Source organism: Carassius auratus, chromosome 32 (assembly GCF_003368295.1).
Source record: "Carassius auratus strain Wakin chromosome 32, ASM336829v1, whole genome shotgun sequence".
Classification (NCBI taxonomy): domain Eukaryota; kingdom Metazoa; phylum Chordata; class Actinopteri; order Cypriniformes; family Cyprinidae; genus Carassius; species Carassius auratus.
The window spans coordinates 27,461,669-27,481,955 of NC_039274.1; the positions used below are offsets into that span (position 1 = coordinate 27,461,669).

A 20,287-nucleotide genomic window follows, 5' to 3' on the forward strand; every position below is an offset into this window, starting at 1 on the left:
GTACCATATTTTCCGGACTATAAGTCTCACTTTTTTTTTTCATAGTTTGGCTGGTCCTGCGACTTATAATCAGATGCGACTTATTTATCAAAATTAATTTGACATGAACCAAGAGAAATTAACCAAGAGAAAACATTACCGTCTACCGCCACGAGAGGGCGCTCTATGCTGCTCAGTTCCCCTGTAGTCTATAGAGCGCCCTCTCGTTTTATATATTTCTATTTAGCTTTAATCAATTTTTTTTATTCAGTTAATTTCAGATTTTGTCAACTTGTCAGTTTCCTAGGCAACATCTCTAATATTTGTAAAAGTTTGTTTTAAGTTTTCAATCTAAAATTTTTGCTTTGTTTTTGTTACATGGAATAAAGATGTATATATATTTCCCCTCCCTGGATCTTCTTTCTATTTACCTTTCATTTATTTTTATCTCAATTTTAGATATTTTAGTATATACTTTTTTAAAGTTTTTCTTAAAATTTTTATTATTAAATTATATTTTGTTTTATCATCTAATATATAGTGTGTGTGTCGGTGTGTATTTCTATTTAGCTTTAAATTATTTTTAATTAAGTTTTAGTGATAGTAATTTTAGTATTTCAGTTAGTTGCAAAGGTAACATTTCTAATTTTCATTAAATGTAGTTTTTTTTAATCTAAAAATTATATTTTATCTTTTTTAGTTTTAGGTAACAATAACAAAACTAATCCTGACCTCATGACCTATTTTTGATTCACTTTTGAATTCTATATGAAATGTAATATTGAAGACTAAATTTTGAAGTTTGCATTGAGAACATTTCAAAATTGAACAGAGCAATAATATCATCGTATTATTAGCATTTTTTCTCCTTTATATAGCTTTTTATTTATTTCCTCAAATGTATTCTATAAAACTGATTCACGTCTGAAGTATACCTAAACTGTAAGCGTTTGTTTGCCTCAAACTTGTGTGCATCTCTCAGACTGCTGTCTGTCACTTTAAAGTGAAAAAAGTATGTCACTGAATCATCACCAGGGTGAAATGAGTCTGCTAGACCGACCAAGACGTCTACACACCAACACACACTCACAGACTCCTTATTTTCATCCATCCAGGCATCTTATGACACACACAAACCGTATCCTATGTTCTCACACACCTAAACTTAAAGCAGTTGTGAGCCGCCTTGGTGTGAGGTTTTGATGAGTCTATTGCACCGAGCGCTGGAGAGACAAGGTGAAGAGGATTTGAGCTTCTGACACACATTGAGGTTTTTCGTCTGTGTTCAGGGGGGATGAAAGCCCTCTATTCATGCACCCCTGAAATAGCTTCTATTGAGCGTGTGTGTGAGGAAGCAGAGGGGGTGGTTTGTAAGTGTGTGTGCGAGTGTGCAAGAGGTTTAAAAAAGGGTACTGGAGAACTTATAGACACGTGACCTAGTTATAAAAAAAAAAAAAAAAAAAAAAAAAAACCTCTAGAGGGTTTTAACATTTAGGTGTCCTCAAAATTAACAAAAACCCTAGTGCTCACATGAACACACAAAATTACCAATTCTGCATTCATCACCGGATATGTATCATACTTCTGAATTTGTTTTCCGCATTAAGTGGTTATTAGTGTTTTTTTGTAAAAGCAGGGCTTTTAGTCGGTGCAAGATGGGCCAGAGAAATGTTCAGAGAAAAAAAATAATAAAATTAAATTAAATTAAAGTAAATTAAAATTAAATTGAAATATTTTATAGTATACATATCTCTTTATATTGCATTAAAATTTGTAACTCACTTTAAATCAAGGGGATCATCACATCTGGAGGTCCATGGCATGAAAATATTTTAAATCCCCTGTGATAAGCAATCGCTTTTACTGTTCCTCATGTTTCAAGTTAGGGACTTTTCAAAGCTGTTAAACCTCGGTATTAAACTTTTATACATGAGTCATCTTGCACACTTGTGCAGACACGAATGAAACCTCACATGTGTGCAGCTAGTTGTGCTCTATTCACTTTCAAAATAAGCAGTCCAATTATTTTGCCCGCTGGAAAAATAAAATAAAATATAATAAAATAAACACTGAGAGAGACAATCAAGCCATATATATGGACAAAAATACCAAAGACTTAAGCAGTAAGCAACCATATAACAAACAACGCACATTTCTTCCAAAAATGTAATGATTTTGCTCACCTTTCTGAAGATGTTTTCCTCTCCAGTGTCAGGACTGAGAAATCCATCTGTATCGCTTCCTGAGTCCCGAAACGTGACTGTTTCCGAGTTGCAAGTGTAAAACTCTGGATACTGCGAACTTTCTGCAACAAACACACACAGTTTCACATGATGACAGACAAATTTATAGCATTTACTATAAAAAGCAGCGTGCTAAAATAGCTTGTTTATCCAGATAAAGTCTATCATAAAAGTCTCCAAAGAAGTTCTCTTACTGAAGCCCAATGTCCTCTTAAACAAAACATGTGATGTCCTCTTCAGAACAGATCTTTGTACAACAGCACATGTGTTCACGACAGCAAAGTCTGACTATCTTGATAGAAGCATCTGAAGCGTCTCTCAGTACCATACCGCCGCGTGGGTAACAAAACCATTTCACGAGGGAGACAAAACCATCATGATAAACCTCAACAGATTCCATAACCTAGAAAAATACCGCCTGTTTCCCTCCCTCTCTCGCTTTCTTCTAGTCTTTTAAAGTGCAACACACTCACTGCGTTAAAGTGTGTTAAAGAGAGTGAGTGTGAAGGCTGGGATCAGATCTGTCATGAGGGTGTGAGCTTCATCAGCTGTCGCACACCACACAGGTGGCTCCATGTTTTGGGATGTGAAGGAGGGGACTCGCTGGGACCGCTACAGTTGCCCTTTCTCTACGCGTCTGCTCTCAATGCTAAAGTAAAAGCAAGCGTCATTACCTCAGCTGCAGATAAACAACTGACAACATAAACACACAGGTCATGACAGGCACCTGAGAAAGATTCTGTGTTTCGTATCTATATATAATCCAAGTTAAATTTGGTTATTTGTAGTATGTTTTTGATATGATTTCTCATAATTTTTTAATGCTAAATGCCTCAATGCAATGTAAGTTAAAATTAAAAATTAACATTTATGCATTTAGCAGACGCTTTTATCCATAGCGATTTATAGTGCATTCAGGCAAACATTTTTTACCTAACATGTGTTCCCTGGGAATCAAACCCACAACCTTTTGCGTTGCTAACGCAATTCTCTACCACTTAGCCACAGGAACTTACTGTACATAACAAAGTTGCTATGGATAAAAGTGTCTGTTAAATGCATAAATGTTCATGTAAATGTAAAATACTTTTTTTGCATGTTATTAAAAACAGAGGAGCAAAAAATAAAAAGAACAATATCTTGGCACGTAAAAAAAAAAAAAAAAAGTAAATTAAGTTTAAAATAGTCATATTTTTCAGCTGGTTTTAAAAACATTGTAATTTGATGAAACTGCAACCATGCAACTAGAATGTGATGTTCAAAATGGAATTTCTCCTGTTACAGTTCCTGGAAATTCCAATGCAATGCAACGCACCACAAAGAAATGCAATGCAATGCAATGAAATTAAAACATTTTGCTGCATAATAAAAAGGTTAAAAATGAATAGTAAATAAAAAAGAAAAAATTAAGCAATAAAAATTAATTGAATAATTAAATACAAATATAATGGAACAATATGTTTAGCATGTTAATGAAAAAAATGTAAATAAAAATATATGTATTTAAAAAAAATATTTTTTGCATGGTTTTAAAACACAGCACTGTGACAAACCTGAAACCATGCACCTATATTGCTACATTGTTAAATGTTTAAAAATGTTTGATGATTGCAAGGAAGTGATTAATAAATCTCAACCCACTTCCTGCATTTACAAACACGCATCAGTGATCAGTGATAAGGGATAAAAGTTGTGTGTTTAAGACAATCCATTCAGGGTAGTCTAACTGAAAAAAGCAAGTTATGCCACTTATGTTCACAATTGGTGAAAAAAAAAACCTATAGTACAAATACACTTTTCATTAAACAGGAAATCTCTCTTTTTCTCTCATGTTTGCGGCTTGAATGCATTCATGCATTTGAATGCATCTCTCTTTTTTATACCAGAAACTGTTGGTGTATTAAAGGTGAACAGTCTTCAGAAAGGTTTCATGTAAAGATCAACAATGCCTTCATGCTCCTCTATACGAGCACTTGCCATTACTATCTTCTGTTCCTTGCGCACCACACAATTCATCATACTTCCTTAAGAACCTCACTACAAGAAAACAAGTTTTTCCTTTCTCTTCTGAAATTAAATGGTTCAGTCTGTGTAGACACACTCTCGTGTTTTTACAATGCAAAGTTTACGCCTTCCTGGAAAGCAAGCCAATCATAACTGAAGTAATTTACATATTGTCATTTACATATTGTATAGAAGTCTTAAAGGTACAAACATCAAAACAGCCCGTTTAATTCTAAGGGTCAAAGAGAGGGTGGAAATGTTTTTATAAAAGAAACTGTGGCTAACATTACAGCCTATACAGACAGCATCCTATGTGTCGAGGAACCTCATAAGCAGGCACACATGCCACACAAAACACTGCTCATCACATGAAGTGCATGAGCGACGTGACTCACAAATGAATCAGAGAGAAAATTACGTTAACATGTTTCCAAACCTACAACATATGCACAAAAAAGCACACAAATACATAAAAGCAGATTGATATAATTAGATTTTAATTAACTGTTTCAGACCATAGTTTGCTATCAAATTTTTAGCATTAACTAAAATTTACTAAAAATTATCAATTTATTTACTGCACTGGTTATTAATCTGTTTACATATAACAAATACTGTTTATTTTTACTTCATGTCAGTTCAGATACATTAAATATTATCAGGCACTATTATTGATTTTATGTAACTACAATTAGAAGTATTTTTCAATGTTTGTTTGTTAACTAGTTTAACTTATGTTAATAAATTATAGTTGTAAAGTGTTATGAAAACTTTTTAGTACTGAATTAAACACACACTACCATTCAAAAACGTATAATATATAGTGAAAATACATTAAAAGCAGTAATATAACAAATATTATTATATTTTAAAATAACCATTTTCTATTTGAATGTATATATTTTAAAATATAATTTATTCCTGCTGTGGCAAAGCTGAGCTTCCCATTACACCTACGTCACATGATCTTTCAGAAAACCTTTTAATATGCTGATTTGCTGCTCAAGAATTTCAAGAACATTTCTTATTATCATCAAAGTTGAAAACGGTTGAGCTGCTTAATAATTGTGTGGACACCTTGCTACACTACCACTGAAAAGTCTGGGGTAGGATTTAAAAAGGAATGCATTTTTTTTACATTAATAATAATGAGTAATTATTAATAATTGAGCAGCAAATCAGCATATTAGAATGATTTCTGAAGGATCATGTGACACCGAAGACTGAAATAATGGCTGCTGAAATGGATAAGCTTCAACTAGATAAATATAAGCATTAAATGACATAACCATCAACATGATATCAGGTCGTGGAAGTGTGATCTTACCTGTGGATAAGTTGTGTCTCTTCTGGGAAACACTGGAACACAGTGCGTCTTTGTCTCTGTGGATCTGGGGACAGAAAGAGGAAGATATGGTCTTACTCATGTGACTGTCTAGCTGGAAAAAAGTTGTTTAACATATTCAAAGCAAATATAAACATCAGACTGCATTCAAATTTGATGAGTTTTTTCATTTTCTTTCACTGCTGAAAAGGTCAATGAAACCGTGGGTTTCTAGTGAATGCCTAGGCCACAGACGCAGCAGCTTTGCTCACATACGCTCAGAGTCTGCAGCATATATGAGGTTAGAGCTCAGTCTGTGGTTTGTGGACCCCATAACAGCTGCATCTCACTCATCATAGACCACACACCACCTCGCACCGGCCCTGAGGGACCACAGCGGCTTCAGCAATCAGGATACAATGCTGAGATGCTCCCCACAAGCCAGACATCCAAACAAACTACTGCTGGCTGGATTCAATCCAATGCATAGAAGAAACAATGGCTGCAATTACAAAACCCAGCTTATAAAACAGATAAAGCTCAAATAAGATAAGCTAAGTTTGAATATGTTGTAAAATAAAGCAATTAGCCATGAGAGGCTGTGCGCTACAGTGATTTCACTCCCTTAATCCATAGATAAGTTTAATTATTACCTATGAAATATTTTATTTCTATGTAAATAAATGAATACATGGAGTTATACATTATAGCAAATATTTTTTTTTTTTTTTTTTTTTTTTTGGAAAGAGGAAATTGTGGTAAAAAAAAACATTTAATTAAAAATATAAATATTATTTTTTAGCAAATATAAAAACACATTAAAAAATGGTGGCCAACAGAAAAAAAAAATCCCTATTGTGTAATTTTAAAATAACAATTATGAAGAAAAATAAACAGTTCCTCCACCAAATATGGTTTTGAATATATATATATATATATATAACTAATTCTGCAAAGACACATTAAATGTATTAGTATATTGAAGAGACCGTAAAGACATTCCCTTTTTCCAACACTGATAAAAATAAGAAATATTATATATATATATATATATATAAAAATAATGATTTCTGAAAGATCGTGTGACACTAAAGACTGGAGTAATGATGCTGGGGAAAAAAAGCAGGGAGTGTATTTTGCAATTCTTATTTTGTTTTAAACAAACCAGCAGACAAAGCAGTCCTAACACAGGTCACATATGGCTTGGTGCTAAAAATAAAAAAGTTCTTGTGTATCTAGTATACCATACTTACCTTTTTTAGTCCAGTTTCAGTCTGTATTATACTAAAGAGGCCCAATAAATTTCATGCCTGCTTCCCTTCTCTATGTCAGCTTTTGATCTGAGGCACTAAAATATGAATAAATACAGTATATTGGAAATGTTTACACAGATCTCATGTTACGAACAGCAACCTGTACAAAGCACCCACAACAGAAAGCCTGTATTACAGCGACCTGCACCGCTGACGGTTATTCACTCGGCTGGAAAGCACACTGAAAAGCTCTTTTGCCTTTGTTATAACCCAGCTACAGGGTCGTCCAGGTGATGCAAGGTGGAGAAAAGAAAGATCCCTAGAGGGAGTAGAGAAAGATCCCTAGAGGGAGGGAATACAGGAGAAAAACGTCAAGAATGAGAAAAAATGGCTTCTGATTTGACCCAAGAGCAGGGACTAATTATGTTCACACCCTCAAAAACCAAGTGGCCATGCACAGTTTTAAAGCAGTTTACAATGCACAACGCTCCACTGATGAGCACGTTCATGCCAGGGCTCTGACTAACCACTGTGTGCCTCTGGGAAGGCACTGCGTGTGGAGAACACTGTCCCAAACACAAGCCCTGCCTACAGACAGGCCAGAGAGCACAAACACACACTCTTTGGGTTTTCCGTACAGCAGTTCCCATCAGAGTGACTGATGATATCACACATCCACTGCGGCTGAAACGCCAACAAAAGATGAAAAAGATTACAAATGAAAAGAGCTGTATTGTTTAGGCATAAGCGGCAGAACTCTAAACGAGACTTATAGCTGCCAGACCGTGAGCGAATAGGTTGAGGGTTTATTTAATTATAAAGTGTGCGAGATGTTTTCATTGGATGAATGAATCCCTTCTTAGGCATTGTTCACACTAAAATCAGATCCATTTGTCCAGGGAGTCAGAGACGGCACGTATAGAGATCACATGTGCGAGATGATTTTAGGAAATATATTAATAGTAAATTATGCACAAAACAATTACAATCCATTTGTGTCTGGTAGAATTTTTTAATGGTTTTGAAAGAAGTCTCTTATGCTTAGAAAATGGTCCATTTCTCCTCTTGACTAAACAAAGGGTGCAAAAAAACACAAGGTGCCAAAAACGCCTCAGGCTCATTTATTGGTTTGACGTGCCCTGTTAAAAACTGGCTGACCAATGAGATTGGCACTTTTGTTCACGTGCCTAGAGCTGCTGAAGTTACAGTAAAACACAACTTGGTGGCGCTCAAGCACAAAGCGGTCTTGCCGAGCACACTTAATACCTAACAAAGAAGAGGAAGTAAGTAGACCAAGAAGATGCATCTTGGCAAGATGAATGTTGAGCTGCTGGTCTCATTGGTGTCTGAACACAAAGGGTTTTACGAATAACGCAACAGCGACTACAAAAATCAATAAAAGGGAGTTGTTATGGAGAGGGATTGCAGATCAAATAGGACTTGATGTGTCCCGTGGTTTTTCTGTGCCATCTAATGTCAGGGAGTGAATTTGCACAATTTAATGTGATCTTCACAAAACACAAAAGACGCGTCGAAAAACACCGGCGATAAGCGTGCGATAATCATTCCGGTGTGTACGAGGCTTAATACTGTGAAATTTATTTACAATTTAACATAACGGTTTTCTATTTCAGTATACTTTATAATGTAATTTATTTCTGAATTTTCACTTCAGTATTCAATGTCAAATGATCTTTCAGAAATCATTCTAATATGACGATTTGCACTTGCTTATTATTATTCGTTAACCAGGAAACATTTTTTTCATTGTTTAATGAATGTAAAGTTCACAAGAACACAATTTATTTTAAGAATTTCTTGTAAAAGTGTAAAAGTCTTGCCACTTTTGCGCAATTTAATACATCCTTGTTCAACAGTGTTCGAGTTAAGAGTGTTCGGTTGCATTTTAAAGTATTAAAAAAATAACTTTATCCATAATATATTAATACTGAGTCAATGTAAAAGTTTGACTGAGCAGGAGACCACAAACTGATAGGGCAAAAGGGTTCAGTTCTGCTCCAGAAACAAATAACTGAAATATGGCATATTTAACCTATCAATCGCATTCAGTATGTACAGTAACAGAGACTTTCTTTTGTTTCAAAAAGCAACTCCATGAATCAGCTTAAGGGGACTAAAAACCAAACCAGCTTGAATATAAAATAAACATTTGCATCTCTAACTGCCACTGAGCTATACGTACTGTATGCAAAAGAGACAGACATTTAAATATATAAACAAGATTGATATAAGAGGCATTTACACTTTTAAAGGGGGAAGTCATGGCCTAGTGGTTAAAGAGTTTGACTCCTAACCCTAGGGTTCTGGGAGTTTATTCATCAAGTACTCGTTAATTTTAGTTTACTCAGTTCAAAATGCAATTAGCAAAATCACTGAATAACAACAAATGTGCTTGAATCAAACCATAATCCATCCAACCGTCCATCCATCTATCTATCTGTCTAAAAAAACTGCATGCTTACATGTCAACCACTATATATTGTGATGCTCTAAAGATGCTTCAAACCGCTATCCATTACACAGGCCCAAACCCTGAAGTCTGTTTAGAGCCAAACATGGCCCAGTGTCCCATTCCAGAATCTGGCACCGCTGCCGTTCTCACTGCATATTTGTGGCGCTAGGGGAGAAACCAAAAAGGCCATGCCAGCAGACTCTGTCAAGCTCAGAGCATTCAGAAGTCTACCCAATAAAAACACATCTGGTTTGAAAAAGCACAGACCATGTGCTGGCTCTCGATGCATGCAGCGGGAATAAAAAAAAAAAAAAAAGCTGTAATACAAAAGCAACTGCTTAAGGATAAAATGTATGGCATGATAAGACCACGTTAATCAGTTAGTGGGACATTTTGAATCTAATTTCTGTTCCTACAACACCATTTGTGTTTCCAAAACCTGCGTCTTCAAACTGTGCAAAGCTTCAAAATCTCTAGTTTGTGCTGATTGTAAAGATGGTGATTTTTTAGCTGCGGTACAGCGCTATGAAGTCACTTGGCCGACGGCCCGTCTCCATCATTCTCTCCAGGCTGAGAGCCAAAGGAAACCGTTAGGATTTGAGAAGCGGCTCCCAGACGGTCACCAAACTGAGCTGCCCCTTCCACTCACGCAGTTCCTGACCTCAACATGTAAGCGCAAACACACGCACACACTCATGCACAAACTCCATTTACAGTCAAAACATTGTATCTGAGCTTTCCCAGAGGCATTTCTCCAATCCAACAGCCATCCAGTCTTTAGGAGTCATTAAGCACGGAAGGCTAGAGAAATGCACTAGGATCACTTGCAAAACATTTTACTTTTGAAATACACTATAGTGCTATAGTTAGGGGTCAGAATGATTTTATTTGAATTAAGGATGCATTAAATTGATCAAAAGCAACACAAATACTATTTTAAATAAATGCTGTTCTTTTGAAATTTCTTTTTAACATAGAATCTCGAAAAAAATTATCAGTTTTTACAAAAATATTAAGCTGCAAAACTGTTTTTTTTTTTTCTTTTATAAGAATAAGAAATGTTTCTTGAGTAGCAAATCAGCATATTAAAATGATTTCTGAAGGATCATGTGACACTGAAGACTGGAGGAATGATGCTGAAAATACAGCTTTGCATTAGAGGAATAAATTCGATTTAAAAGTAAAATAGAAAACCGTTATTTAAATTGTAATAATATTTAACAATATTTATTTTATTTCATGATATACCTGTATTTTTTATCAAATAAATCCAGCCTTGATTAGAGACTTTTCAAAATCATTAAATACATTTTACCAACCCCACACTTTTGAAATGTAGTGTATGAAATTTGATTGAAAAACAACTTTTTTTTTAAATTTTAATAAGTTGACTGATAAAAGGTTGAAAAACAAGAGGGATCGATCACCTGAAAAATTATTTTTTACAAAGTCAAGTACTGTACTTCTTTGGAATAATGTGCAATGATGAATCATTTACAATAAACCTATGAACTCTATTTATATTGGCTTCAAATTCACTGAATCAACTGTACTGAATCAAATGACTCCGTGACTCTATGACCACAGGCATTCAAATTCAAAAGAGGAAATTGAGTCATGGACTGCCATGTGAGAGCCACTAAACAAATAGTTCAATAGTTTACTGAGAGCTTGGGGATTTAAGGTTTGGAAAGAAGTGACATCTGTGCTAATGACTGTTAAGACCGATCAAGCCACACGTCTTCATTGTTTGATCAAACTGGCAGATCAACGCTTCAGTGTGTGTGTCTGTTGAACCACATTAAACAGCTGAAAACAAGTGTTCGGTCTGGCATGATGTGTTAATGGCAGAATGTCAAGCCAACAAAAGAACTATGAATCAACAAATAAGACATGAGAGAGTTCAGAAATAACAGCTGACTGCAAATGCACAGACATGGCCTACAGGAACAGACGCTTTCTATGAACATTAGCTTGGAAAATCATATAAGTTAGCAATACTTTCTGAAAATCAATTATAATAAGTACAGAGTCATACTTGAGTATATAGGAAAGATCATAAATTAGATATCAGTTGTGATCTGTTCTGAAACTCCTGAGGAGACCCATGTGAGATTGCTGTATATATTTATTAATGTCTCAAACTGCGATTGATGGCAATGTCTGTAGTAAAATGTCAGAGATCTCATTTAGTCATTTAGCAGCACTTTTATCCAAAGCGTCTTACAAATGAGGAAAATGGAAGCAATCAATCATTTTATAATGATTTAGTAATTAGACAAAAATCCATTTCTGTACACGCTTTGTGCCGTGAGACTAGTTTAAAACCTACAATTTAAAGCATATATAGTCACGATGCTGCAGCATCGAATGTCAACATTTCTTCTTACAGATCTTCTTACCTTGATTAAAACTACATCCACAGTTCTCTCTCCTTTGGCACAAAAACTATATCTCCGCTTGTATCGCTCGTACATCTTTCCAACACACGTAAGAAGAAACCGTGACACTGAACAAAGCTTATTTCCCACATGAGGTCCTGACAGGCACAATCTCCACGGCTCAAGCGTTTGGAAAAGTGAGACGCTCCTAATCTTTCACATCTGTGTGAGGACCGGCCCCTTTCCCTCGCTCATCCTCCACTCCCCTCTCTCTCTCTCTCTCTCACACACACACACACACTCGCATATGCAAACAGTCTCTTTTCCTCTTTCGTTGCGCCTGCCACCCCATCCCACCCCATTGACTCTTTTCCTGCACACGGGTCATTCCTGCAATGAAGTACCTTTAATATGCAAATTATATTATTTGGTTGAGGTTTAAGTGCACATGAATTTTAAATCATTTCTTTACTTTGGTATCAGCAGAAAATGTGTCATGCTGCACCTACTAAGATGAAAAACTGTCTAAAGAAAATTTCCATGGTTTCCTGTTTTTGTTTTTTCTTCCTCCGATCAAAAAAAAAAAAAAAAAAGGTTTCCTGAGAGTTTATTTTTTATTTTTATCTATTTATAGTTAACATTAAAACTAACTAAAACTAAAAGCAAAAAAAAAAAAAAAAAAAAAAAAAAAAATATTTTGTTTACATTGAAATGAAATATGAGGAAAAAAAAGATAAAAACATTTTTGATTCTCATTTAGTTTAAGATGAGGCACTAAATTAGCTTAAAAAAAACTATGAATAAAAACTAAATAGAAATAAAAAACAATAACTAATAAAAATAAAAATTACTCATATTTAAATTAAAATTGCAATGAAAACAGAAAATATATATGAAAAAAAATCTAAAATATAATTAAATACTATATTAGTACTGTATATTAAAAAAGTTGAAAAAACCCACATTGTTTAAAGGTTTTTCTTCTATGTCTTTAATATCCATATTCCCATGCTCTTAGTGTTGTGTAACATCCCTGAATTCACAAAGCCAGGTCCTTGATTACATCATCCTCCAGGAAGTGACATCATTTGGGAGGGAAAGCAACAGCAATGCTAATATCTAATAAATATTAGAAATGGATTTGAGGAATTCTGTCATATTAGTTGGCTTATTTCAGTTTAACACGGGTACGTTAACTCTCACACAGCAACGGCTAACTTACGCTATTTTATTATTATTATTATATTCCTGTTAAACGTAGTGCCATTGCGTAAATAACCAATTTCTAATTAGAGCATCTTAGCTTGTCCGGAGCACAATCACAAACATAGGAAACGAGGCTGAGCAACACTGACTAGTGATTTCTTCCATCTGCTCATGATGTCCAGAGGTCAAATAAGCAAAAAAACTACTAATAAAAATCGTGGCTTCGTGTGTTGCCAGGATGGGGCTGGTTATAATTTGCAGTAAAAGGCCTTCAGCACTTGTGGTTCACATAAAAGGGTAATCCCAGCCCCCCATTCCACCAAACGGATGTAAAGAAGCCTGTGGATGAACAGCTGGCCCAGATGTCACGCCATTAAACTGTCAATGTCCAACAGGAGAATGGCTGATCTTGCCAAACTACAGCTCAAAACACTGTGCTGTGAATAATCATTTTGTAACCTGATACACCGTGCCTCCCAAAAAGTCAATTAACTGCGTTTCGTCAATTGCTTCACATGTATGCATCTCTATCAGCTATCTCTAGTGCTTCGATTTGAACTTTTACAAAATAAACAAATCCACGTTGCTTCTGGACTTCACGCCTCAACGCTACCACATCTAGTGTTTCTGTGAACCCAGACACACAAGCAACTTTTTATTACCTTGAATAACAACAGCACAATCACATTGTGTGTGCAAGCACTTTAGAGTAAACCAACAAAACTGAAACCAGAGCATATGGCTGCATATAGAGTACCATTCAAAAGTGTGTTTCTACAAAAGTCAACAAAAGTCTCTAATGTTCACCAAGGCTGCATTCATTTCATTTGATCAAAGAAATACAGTTAAATCAGTAATATTGTGAAATATTATTACAATTTAAAATAGACATTTTCTATTTTGATATATTTGAAATTGAAATTTCTTCCTGTGATGCAAAGCTGAATTTTCAGCATCATTACTTCAGTGTCACATAATGATTTGCTGCTCCGGAAACAATTCCTATTATATTCAGGGTTGAAAACAGTTGTGCTGCTCAAAATTTGTGTGTATGTATTTAATTTTGTGATTTTTTATTTATTTATACAAATCTTTTAACATTATAAATGTCTTTAACCATCACTTTTGATAAATGTAATGCACTATTGATGAATAATATAGGAAAAGAAAAAAACAATATGATCAGACTTTTGAACGGTAGTGTATTTCTGTTCTGTATTGTAGCACTGGCTCCACATATCCAAAGATATTACTTCGGGATATTCAGATGTTTATAATAATTCTCAGATCTTTTCATAACTAGCAGGCCTAAAGATAAAAGGGAGGACCACATCTGTTATTGCTTATACATGTGCCCGACACCATAGGGACCCGAACGAAATGCTGCTGAGTAACAGGACGTTAACTTATGTTGTTTCAGGGAAATATCGCCCCCATTTGGAGCTCGGTGTTCAAAATTATTTACTTCTAAGCAACTGTAAATACTGATGAATGTTAGGATATCACTGACAGAGATACTGGCAAAAAAGCACGAAGCTATTTCTGTTTAAAAACAAAGGTTTGAAATCAATTTAAATGTCCTGTTGGGACAACTAAATAACTCTTTTAAACAAAAATGGCTTGTGATTCTGAAAAACAGTGAAACCTAATAGTAAAAATCATCTATTAACATACATTAAAACAAGGTAGTAACAAAAACAGTATTTAAAAAAAATAATAATAATAAAATTAATAGTTGCTAACTATTATGGGATGTCATTAATGTCACAACACACACCCACAGCGTATTCTTTTCGTAAGTCAAGTGTAGTAAATTAAATATAAAGTCTATAAACACTATATGTTTAGTACTTACCACTAGTGCATCATTTTTGTCCATGATATCCGGCCACATTGTCCTTTGAAAGTCCATCTGATCTTCCAAACGTGCATCCGACACTGTGACAGAACATTTCAAATTCATAAAATCAGTGAGATCTTAATGTTCAAAAAACAGTATAAATTTGTTCGTGAAATTAAAGAAGAAAAAATATATTATTTTAATAACATCATTTGTAGTACACTCAAGAATGGAATATACGAGTCATGATAAATGAACTAAAAACATGTCCTGCACTGCAAAAGCATCAACCAAACAGGCATATTTCTGGAAATAGTAAATCTGGCTATTTTAGTTTAGTTGCGTAACTCAGCAACGATAACAGTACTCTTTTAAAAACATGGGTGTACCAATGTACTTTTTCGGTCACTGTGAGAACGGAGAAAGTTCAGTTCAGGAAATGGACGCTGACCTCGTCTTGGAACTTCACTTTCCTGGACATCCCATAATGACATCACCTGTTGCTAAGTTACATTTTGTTATGTACATAAATCACGATGATATACACCCTGTTCGCTCAGGCGTGTGTGTGTGTGTATGTGTGTGTGTGTGTCAGAGATGCACAGGCTGCTTTTAATCATTATGTTGGATCAGAAAAATAGAATTACTTAATTTTGGTTGATCATTGAAGAGACTGTCACAAGAGACAATCAAACTGTATTGTTTCATCAGTGATGAAATTAAACAGGAATCTTGGTTTCTGATGGATTCATACTAAAAAAAATGTTTTTGAACCACTAAAACTGTAGGAGCTACAATAAATACTGCATACTGCATAATAATGCATATTGCAACTTTTATTCCAAAGTGACCTATGCAATTTACATCAAGCATACAAAACATGCACAAAAATGCACATATTTTAGATTTGTGTCTGATGACAGAGGTGCATGAGCCCACGTTTATCACTTCATCTCTCTAAATAAAGTTGTATAGCCTTGGCCTTTGTAATAAATGTTTATAAGGAATACCACTATAATTTATAATTGTCTATGCATTTTTCAAGATTTTGTTGTTGAGTGACTGAAATTAAAATACATATCAACAGTGTTTACAATGTTTGTTTACTGGCATTTCACATTATTGCAGAATAAAATCCTGTGATCCCGTGGATGTATCATTTCCGACACGCGCTGTACATGGTAGACCAATCACAACAGACTGGGCCATCTGGCCAATCAGAGCACAGTAGGCTCACGGAAAGGAGGGGTTTAGAGAAACAGAATCTTAGAACACTTCGAACGAATCATTTGAGAATTGTTAAAAATAGAGGTTATATTAAATGCATATTTTGAGAAAACTAAAGTATTTTTTGACCTTGCATGCATGTAAACCTACTGTAGGAGATGCCCAAAAGAACATTAGAAGCCTTAAAAATTGCATAATAGGGGTACTTTAAAAATGCAATTTTTGTTTTTTTTTCCAGAAAGCATGGTACATCATCGATATTTTAAAGTTCTACTGTTCCGCTCACCTTTCAGTAGGTCTTCTTCACCCATTTGCTGCACAGCCTCCTGCACTGCAGCTTCTGTTTCTTGAGACACAGGATCTAAGTTTGCTTGGGCTTGTTCAGGACATACAGAAGGAACTACAATACCATCCTCATCCAGAGCATTTGGGACATGTATGGCACCATCTACATGGTCACTGAGGACTGAAGCACCAAACAGATCTTCTGCATTGACTGCCAGGCTTTCCTCATTGATTTTAAACTCATTTGACTTAAAGACACACTGATCTCCAGATTCGTCTGTGTTTACAAAAACAACACCCGCATCCTCTTCTAAAAGGTCTATTTCTGCTGTGTCCTGCATGACCTCATTGTTTGAGGTCATATCCTGTCTGGGATCCTGAGAAGAGTCATCTCGGAGACTCACTTTCTCCATATCTGTAGGAATAGCTGAATCAAGAAATTCACAAACGGGTTTGTTGTTCTGGTTCCCTTGAACGTTCTCCGTCACCTCGCAGCCAGAACCTAAAGGAACCTCTAGATCTCCAGGTTCTAAGGTGTCCTCACTAGTTGCTGCGGAGGATCCAGGTTCTGGATTGAGCTCAGTTTGTAAGACGCTGGAAGAACTAAGTTCACTTCCTTCCACCACTACGTCTTCAGTTGAAAGAATTGGTTGTTCTACAGGCAGCAGCTCTTGAATTAATTCACGCAGGTGTAAAACGCTCTCATCTTCAGCAACTGAAATCCTTGAGGGTGTATCACTAAGTTCTTTGTTCTGTTGGTCTCCATCTGTTTCCATGTACGGCATTTCTAGACTCTCCTGAAACTCCTCATCAGCCTCTTCTTCTTCTTCTTCATCAAAGGTTCCTGGAGGTTCAAGATCTCGTCTACCTTCCACACCACACGAGATCTTCTCACAATTGTCTCCCACCAGTTTAAGGGTTCCTAGGTCACCAGTTGTTTCACAAACGCTTCGACAAGCATGCATTTCATTTTCCACCAAAATTTGGTGTGAGCTATCTAGAGGTGTATCTCCATCAGGATTCACATCCGGTGCTTCCTTGCTTTCTTCTCGCACCTCCTCTGATTCTGTGAGATCTCCGCATCCATCCTCTTCCTCAGCATCAGTCTCAGTGCCTAGAGAAGAAGATCCAACATCTGAGCTTTCTGGCGTGTCCAAAGACTGAGTGATTCCCATATCTCCTTCCTCAACGGTGGGGCTACGTTCAGATAGCTCTTTCTCCTCCGAAACGTTCTCCTCTACAGAGTTGTGTCCTTTTTCCTGATTTTCCCCCAGTGCTTCACAGATTAAGTCATCTGCCTTATCAGCTTCCTCTTTCTGTTCTCCGCAGGAAGAGGTTCTGTTGACTATGCCCTCAGAACCACTCTGCAAACCATCACAACTATCTCCAACGTCACCGGTACTAACTACACCAGCAGTTGAACGCTCCTCTTGCTCTCTGCAATCATTCTCACTGTTTTCACAAGCACACGCCCGGTGATCTTCGCTATTTCCATTGTGTAGGAGAGCCGGGGCAGTTTCACAGCTGAGCGAGGGAGCTCCGTCACCCTCCCTGTTTTGTGAGGGATCCAGCCGGTCATTACGTCCTTTGTTTTCTTCTGTGTTAAAAGAAGTGAACTCTCGTTCTCTTGTATCAAGGGAGTCATGAGGTGCCTCTTCACAACAGCAATCCCTGGTCTCCAGGTCGTCATCACATTCTTGGGCAATGATCGGAGAGTCTGAGCTCTGCTGAAAGGCAACTCCTCCCTGAACACAGAACAACAGCTTAGGGTTTTCTCTCCTTCATGCAATTCTCTAATTCTACAGTTATGCAACTGCAATGAATTGCAGATCTACAGCTGTTGGAGAAAAGTTATGGTGGAGGTTGCAATCTGAGGGATATTTCTTCACTTTTGTAGACCGCATAATAGTATGTATTCAATTAGAAGACATTTCTGATATCCAAAGCGACTTGCAACACTTATTATGTTAAATATATAAAATAACTTATTACAATATATTATAGTATCACATAAACTACAGTTCAAAACTCAGTAGTATATTTTAAAGGAACTAATACTTTTATTCAGCAAGGCCACATTAAATTTATCAAAAGTGACAGTAAAAGACATTTATAAAGTTACAAGAGTATGAATTTCTTTAATCATCCAAGAATGATGACAAAACAGCTTTATGGCTTCTACTAAAATATTAAGCAAAAACATATTATAATATATATATATATTAAATAGTACATATTATATTATATACTATTTAATATTATCAAGTAGAATTAATAAGAAATGTTTCTTAAGCGGCAAATCAGGATAGTCAAATTATTTCTAAAGTATCGTGTGCCACAGATAACGGATTACTGAATAAACTGGAAAATAAAAACATTATTTCTCATCCCAATTACAGCTTATTTGCATGTTGAAAATTAGCTTGTCATCAACATTACATATTAATAGGTTACAGGTATAATTATAAAACCATAAAAAACCAAAGAAAATGAATTCTACTTAAGTGTCACATTTATTGAAATGAAATGTATAATGCATATTTATATTTTTGCTGTTGTTGTTTTATTTTCTTTAAAATATATGAATGTTGAAAAGAATAACCACTTTCTATTCTGTCATCTCAACTTTTTAGCAAATTATATATCATTTTAAATGAATTGATATTACAGATTCAACCACATGGTTGAAACTAAAGTTATATTATTATTATTATTATTATTATTCTCATTAACACATGCTGTCCTTGTCGTGCTGAATAACTAAATCACACTCAAAAAAAAAAAAAAAAAGTACAAAACCAAACAGACAGACAGAAACAGACCAAGTTGAACATCTAGAAAAGGGAGTTTCACCAACACATCTCCGCAAACTGTCCTGACTCACCTTCCCTTGAAAATGGCAAAGCATCAGTCTGTGCAGTTCCAGGATGTCGGCCTGTATGTTGGGTGGTGTGCCGCCCGGCTCGGTGCCCAAAGACAGGGTGTAGGTGTTCAGAGAGGGGTGGTGCTGTACCACACAACTGCTCGAGGAGGAGTCCTGTCTGAGCGTCTTAACATCTGTATCCAAATCCTCCCTAAATCAAAACAAGCCATCACATGAACAGGATATGCTCAAACTGTTCCATTTCAACTTTCAACAAAATAACACCCTGCTGTCATCAAGACACTCTACATAATTACAGTTCTTATGGATGTACGGCTTTGATTTATTTGCTCAAGAGGCAGTGGGGAATGATCGAAATATACAAATGGAGTAATTATGCAGCTCCATGCATATTTTCTATTCGTCCGTCAGCTCGAGAGCATTAATAATAAGAGGTAATGGATCAAATCTGGGCCTAGAGTGTTGACTAATGTGGGGTGGAGTGATTTTTGTAACAGGAAAGCAACTGTCACTGTTTTCTGAAGCAGCACGCAGCAGATGAAAGAACAATAAGCGATCAGAACATTTAAATGTCTCAACAATGAGATTCCACGGAGAGCTAATGGAAACTTCCTATTTCTCTGATGTTTCTTGTGTGGGAATAAAAAAGCTTAAAAAATCTTTAAAAATTACAATAGTTGGTGAACTTAAAAAACTGTAAGTATCAGACAGCTTTATTGTCAACAAACCATAGCAGAAAAAAAAAAAACATGTTAAGCTTCATAAACGGTTTACTTGTGTTTTGGACTATTTAACCTAATGCAAAGATAATGATCTATATTTAAAAGCAGACTGGTGGCCCATAGAGTGACAACTGACTTCCTGCCTCTCCATCATGACAGATTTATGCTGTGTTTGTTTAAATACGATGCTGTGTATGCACAGTAAGTGCATCACTCACAGGCTGAAGAGCTCCACCAGAGCTGCATATCCTCGACTCTGGGCGATGACCACCGGTGTGGCGCCCTGTTTGTTACACAGGTTGAGGGCCTCTCGGGCCCCTGGCTGCTTGAGGAGAAAACTGGCCACTCTGAGGAGCCCGCGGCGGGCTGCAAAGTGAAGGAGGGTCTCTTGAGGTTCCCGTCCTGAAAGGGAGTAAAACAGAGGGATGTAAACCAATGTCTGTCTGGCCTAGTCTTTTGGCCTAAT

The 20,287-nt window shown here is 36.0% G+C and overlaps 1 protein-coding gene across 4 annotated transcripts in view; it reads right to left on the reverse strand.

Annotated features, from left to right (window-relative positions):
- LOC113051986 (A-kinase anchor protein 13-like) overlaps positions 1-20,287 on the reverse strand; it is a 63,042-nt gene that overhangs the window by 25,314 nt on the left and 17,441 nt on the right. For all 4 annotated transcript variants that reach the window (XM_026216201.1, XM_026216199.1, XM_026216198.1 and 1 more), the window contains exons 5-10: positions 20,040-20,223; positions 19,100-19,289; positions 16,217-17,960; positions 14,719-14,801; positions 5,554-5,617; positions 2,163-2,284 (exon numbers count right to left, since the gene is read on the reverse strand). In XM_026216201.1, the coding sequence (XP_026071986.1) occupies positions 2,163-2,284; positions 5,554-5,617; positions 14,719-14,801; positions 16,217-17,960; positions 19,100-19,289; positions 20,040-20,223 (2,387 nt within the window). The remainder of the gene's footprint in view (positions 1-2,162; positions 2,285-5,553; positions 5,618-14,718; positions 14,802-16,216; positions 17,961-19,099; positions 19,290-20,039; positions 20,224-20,287) is intronic.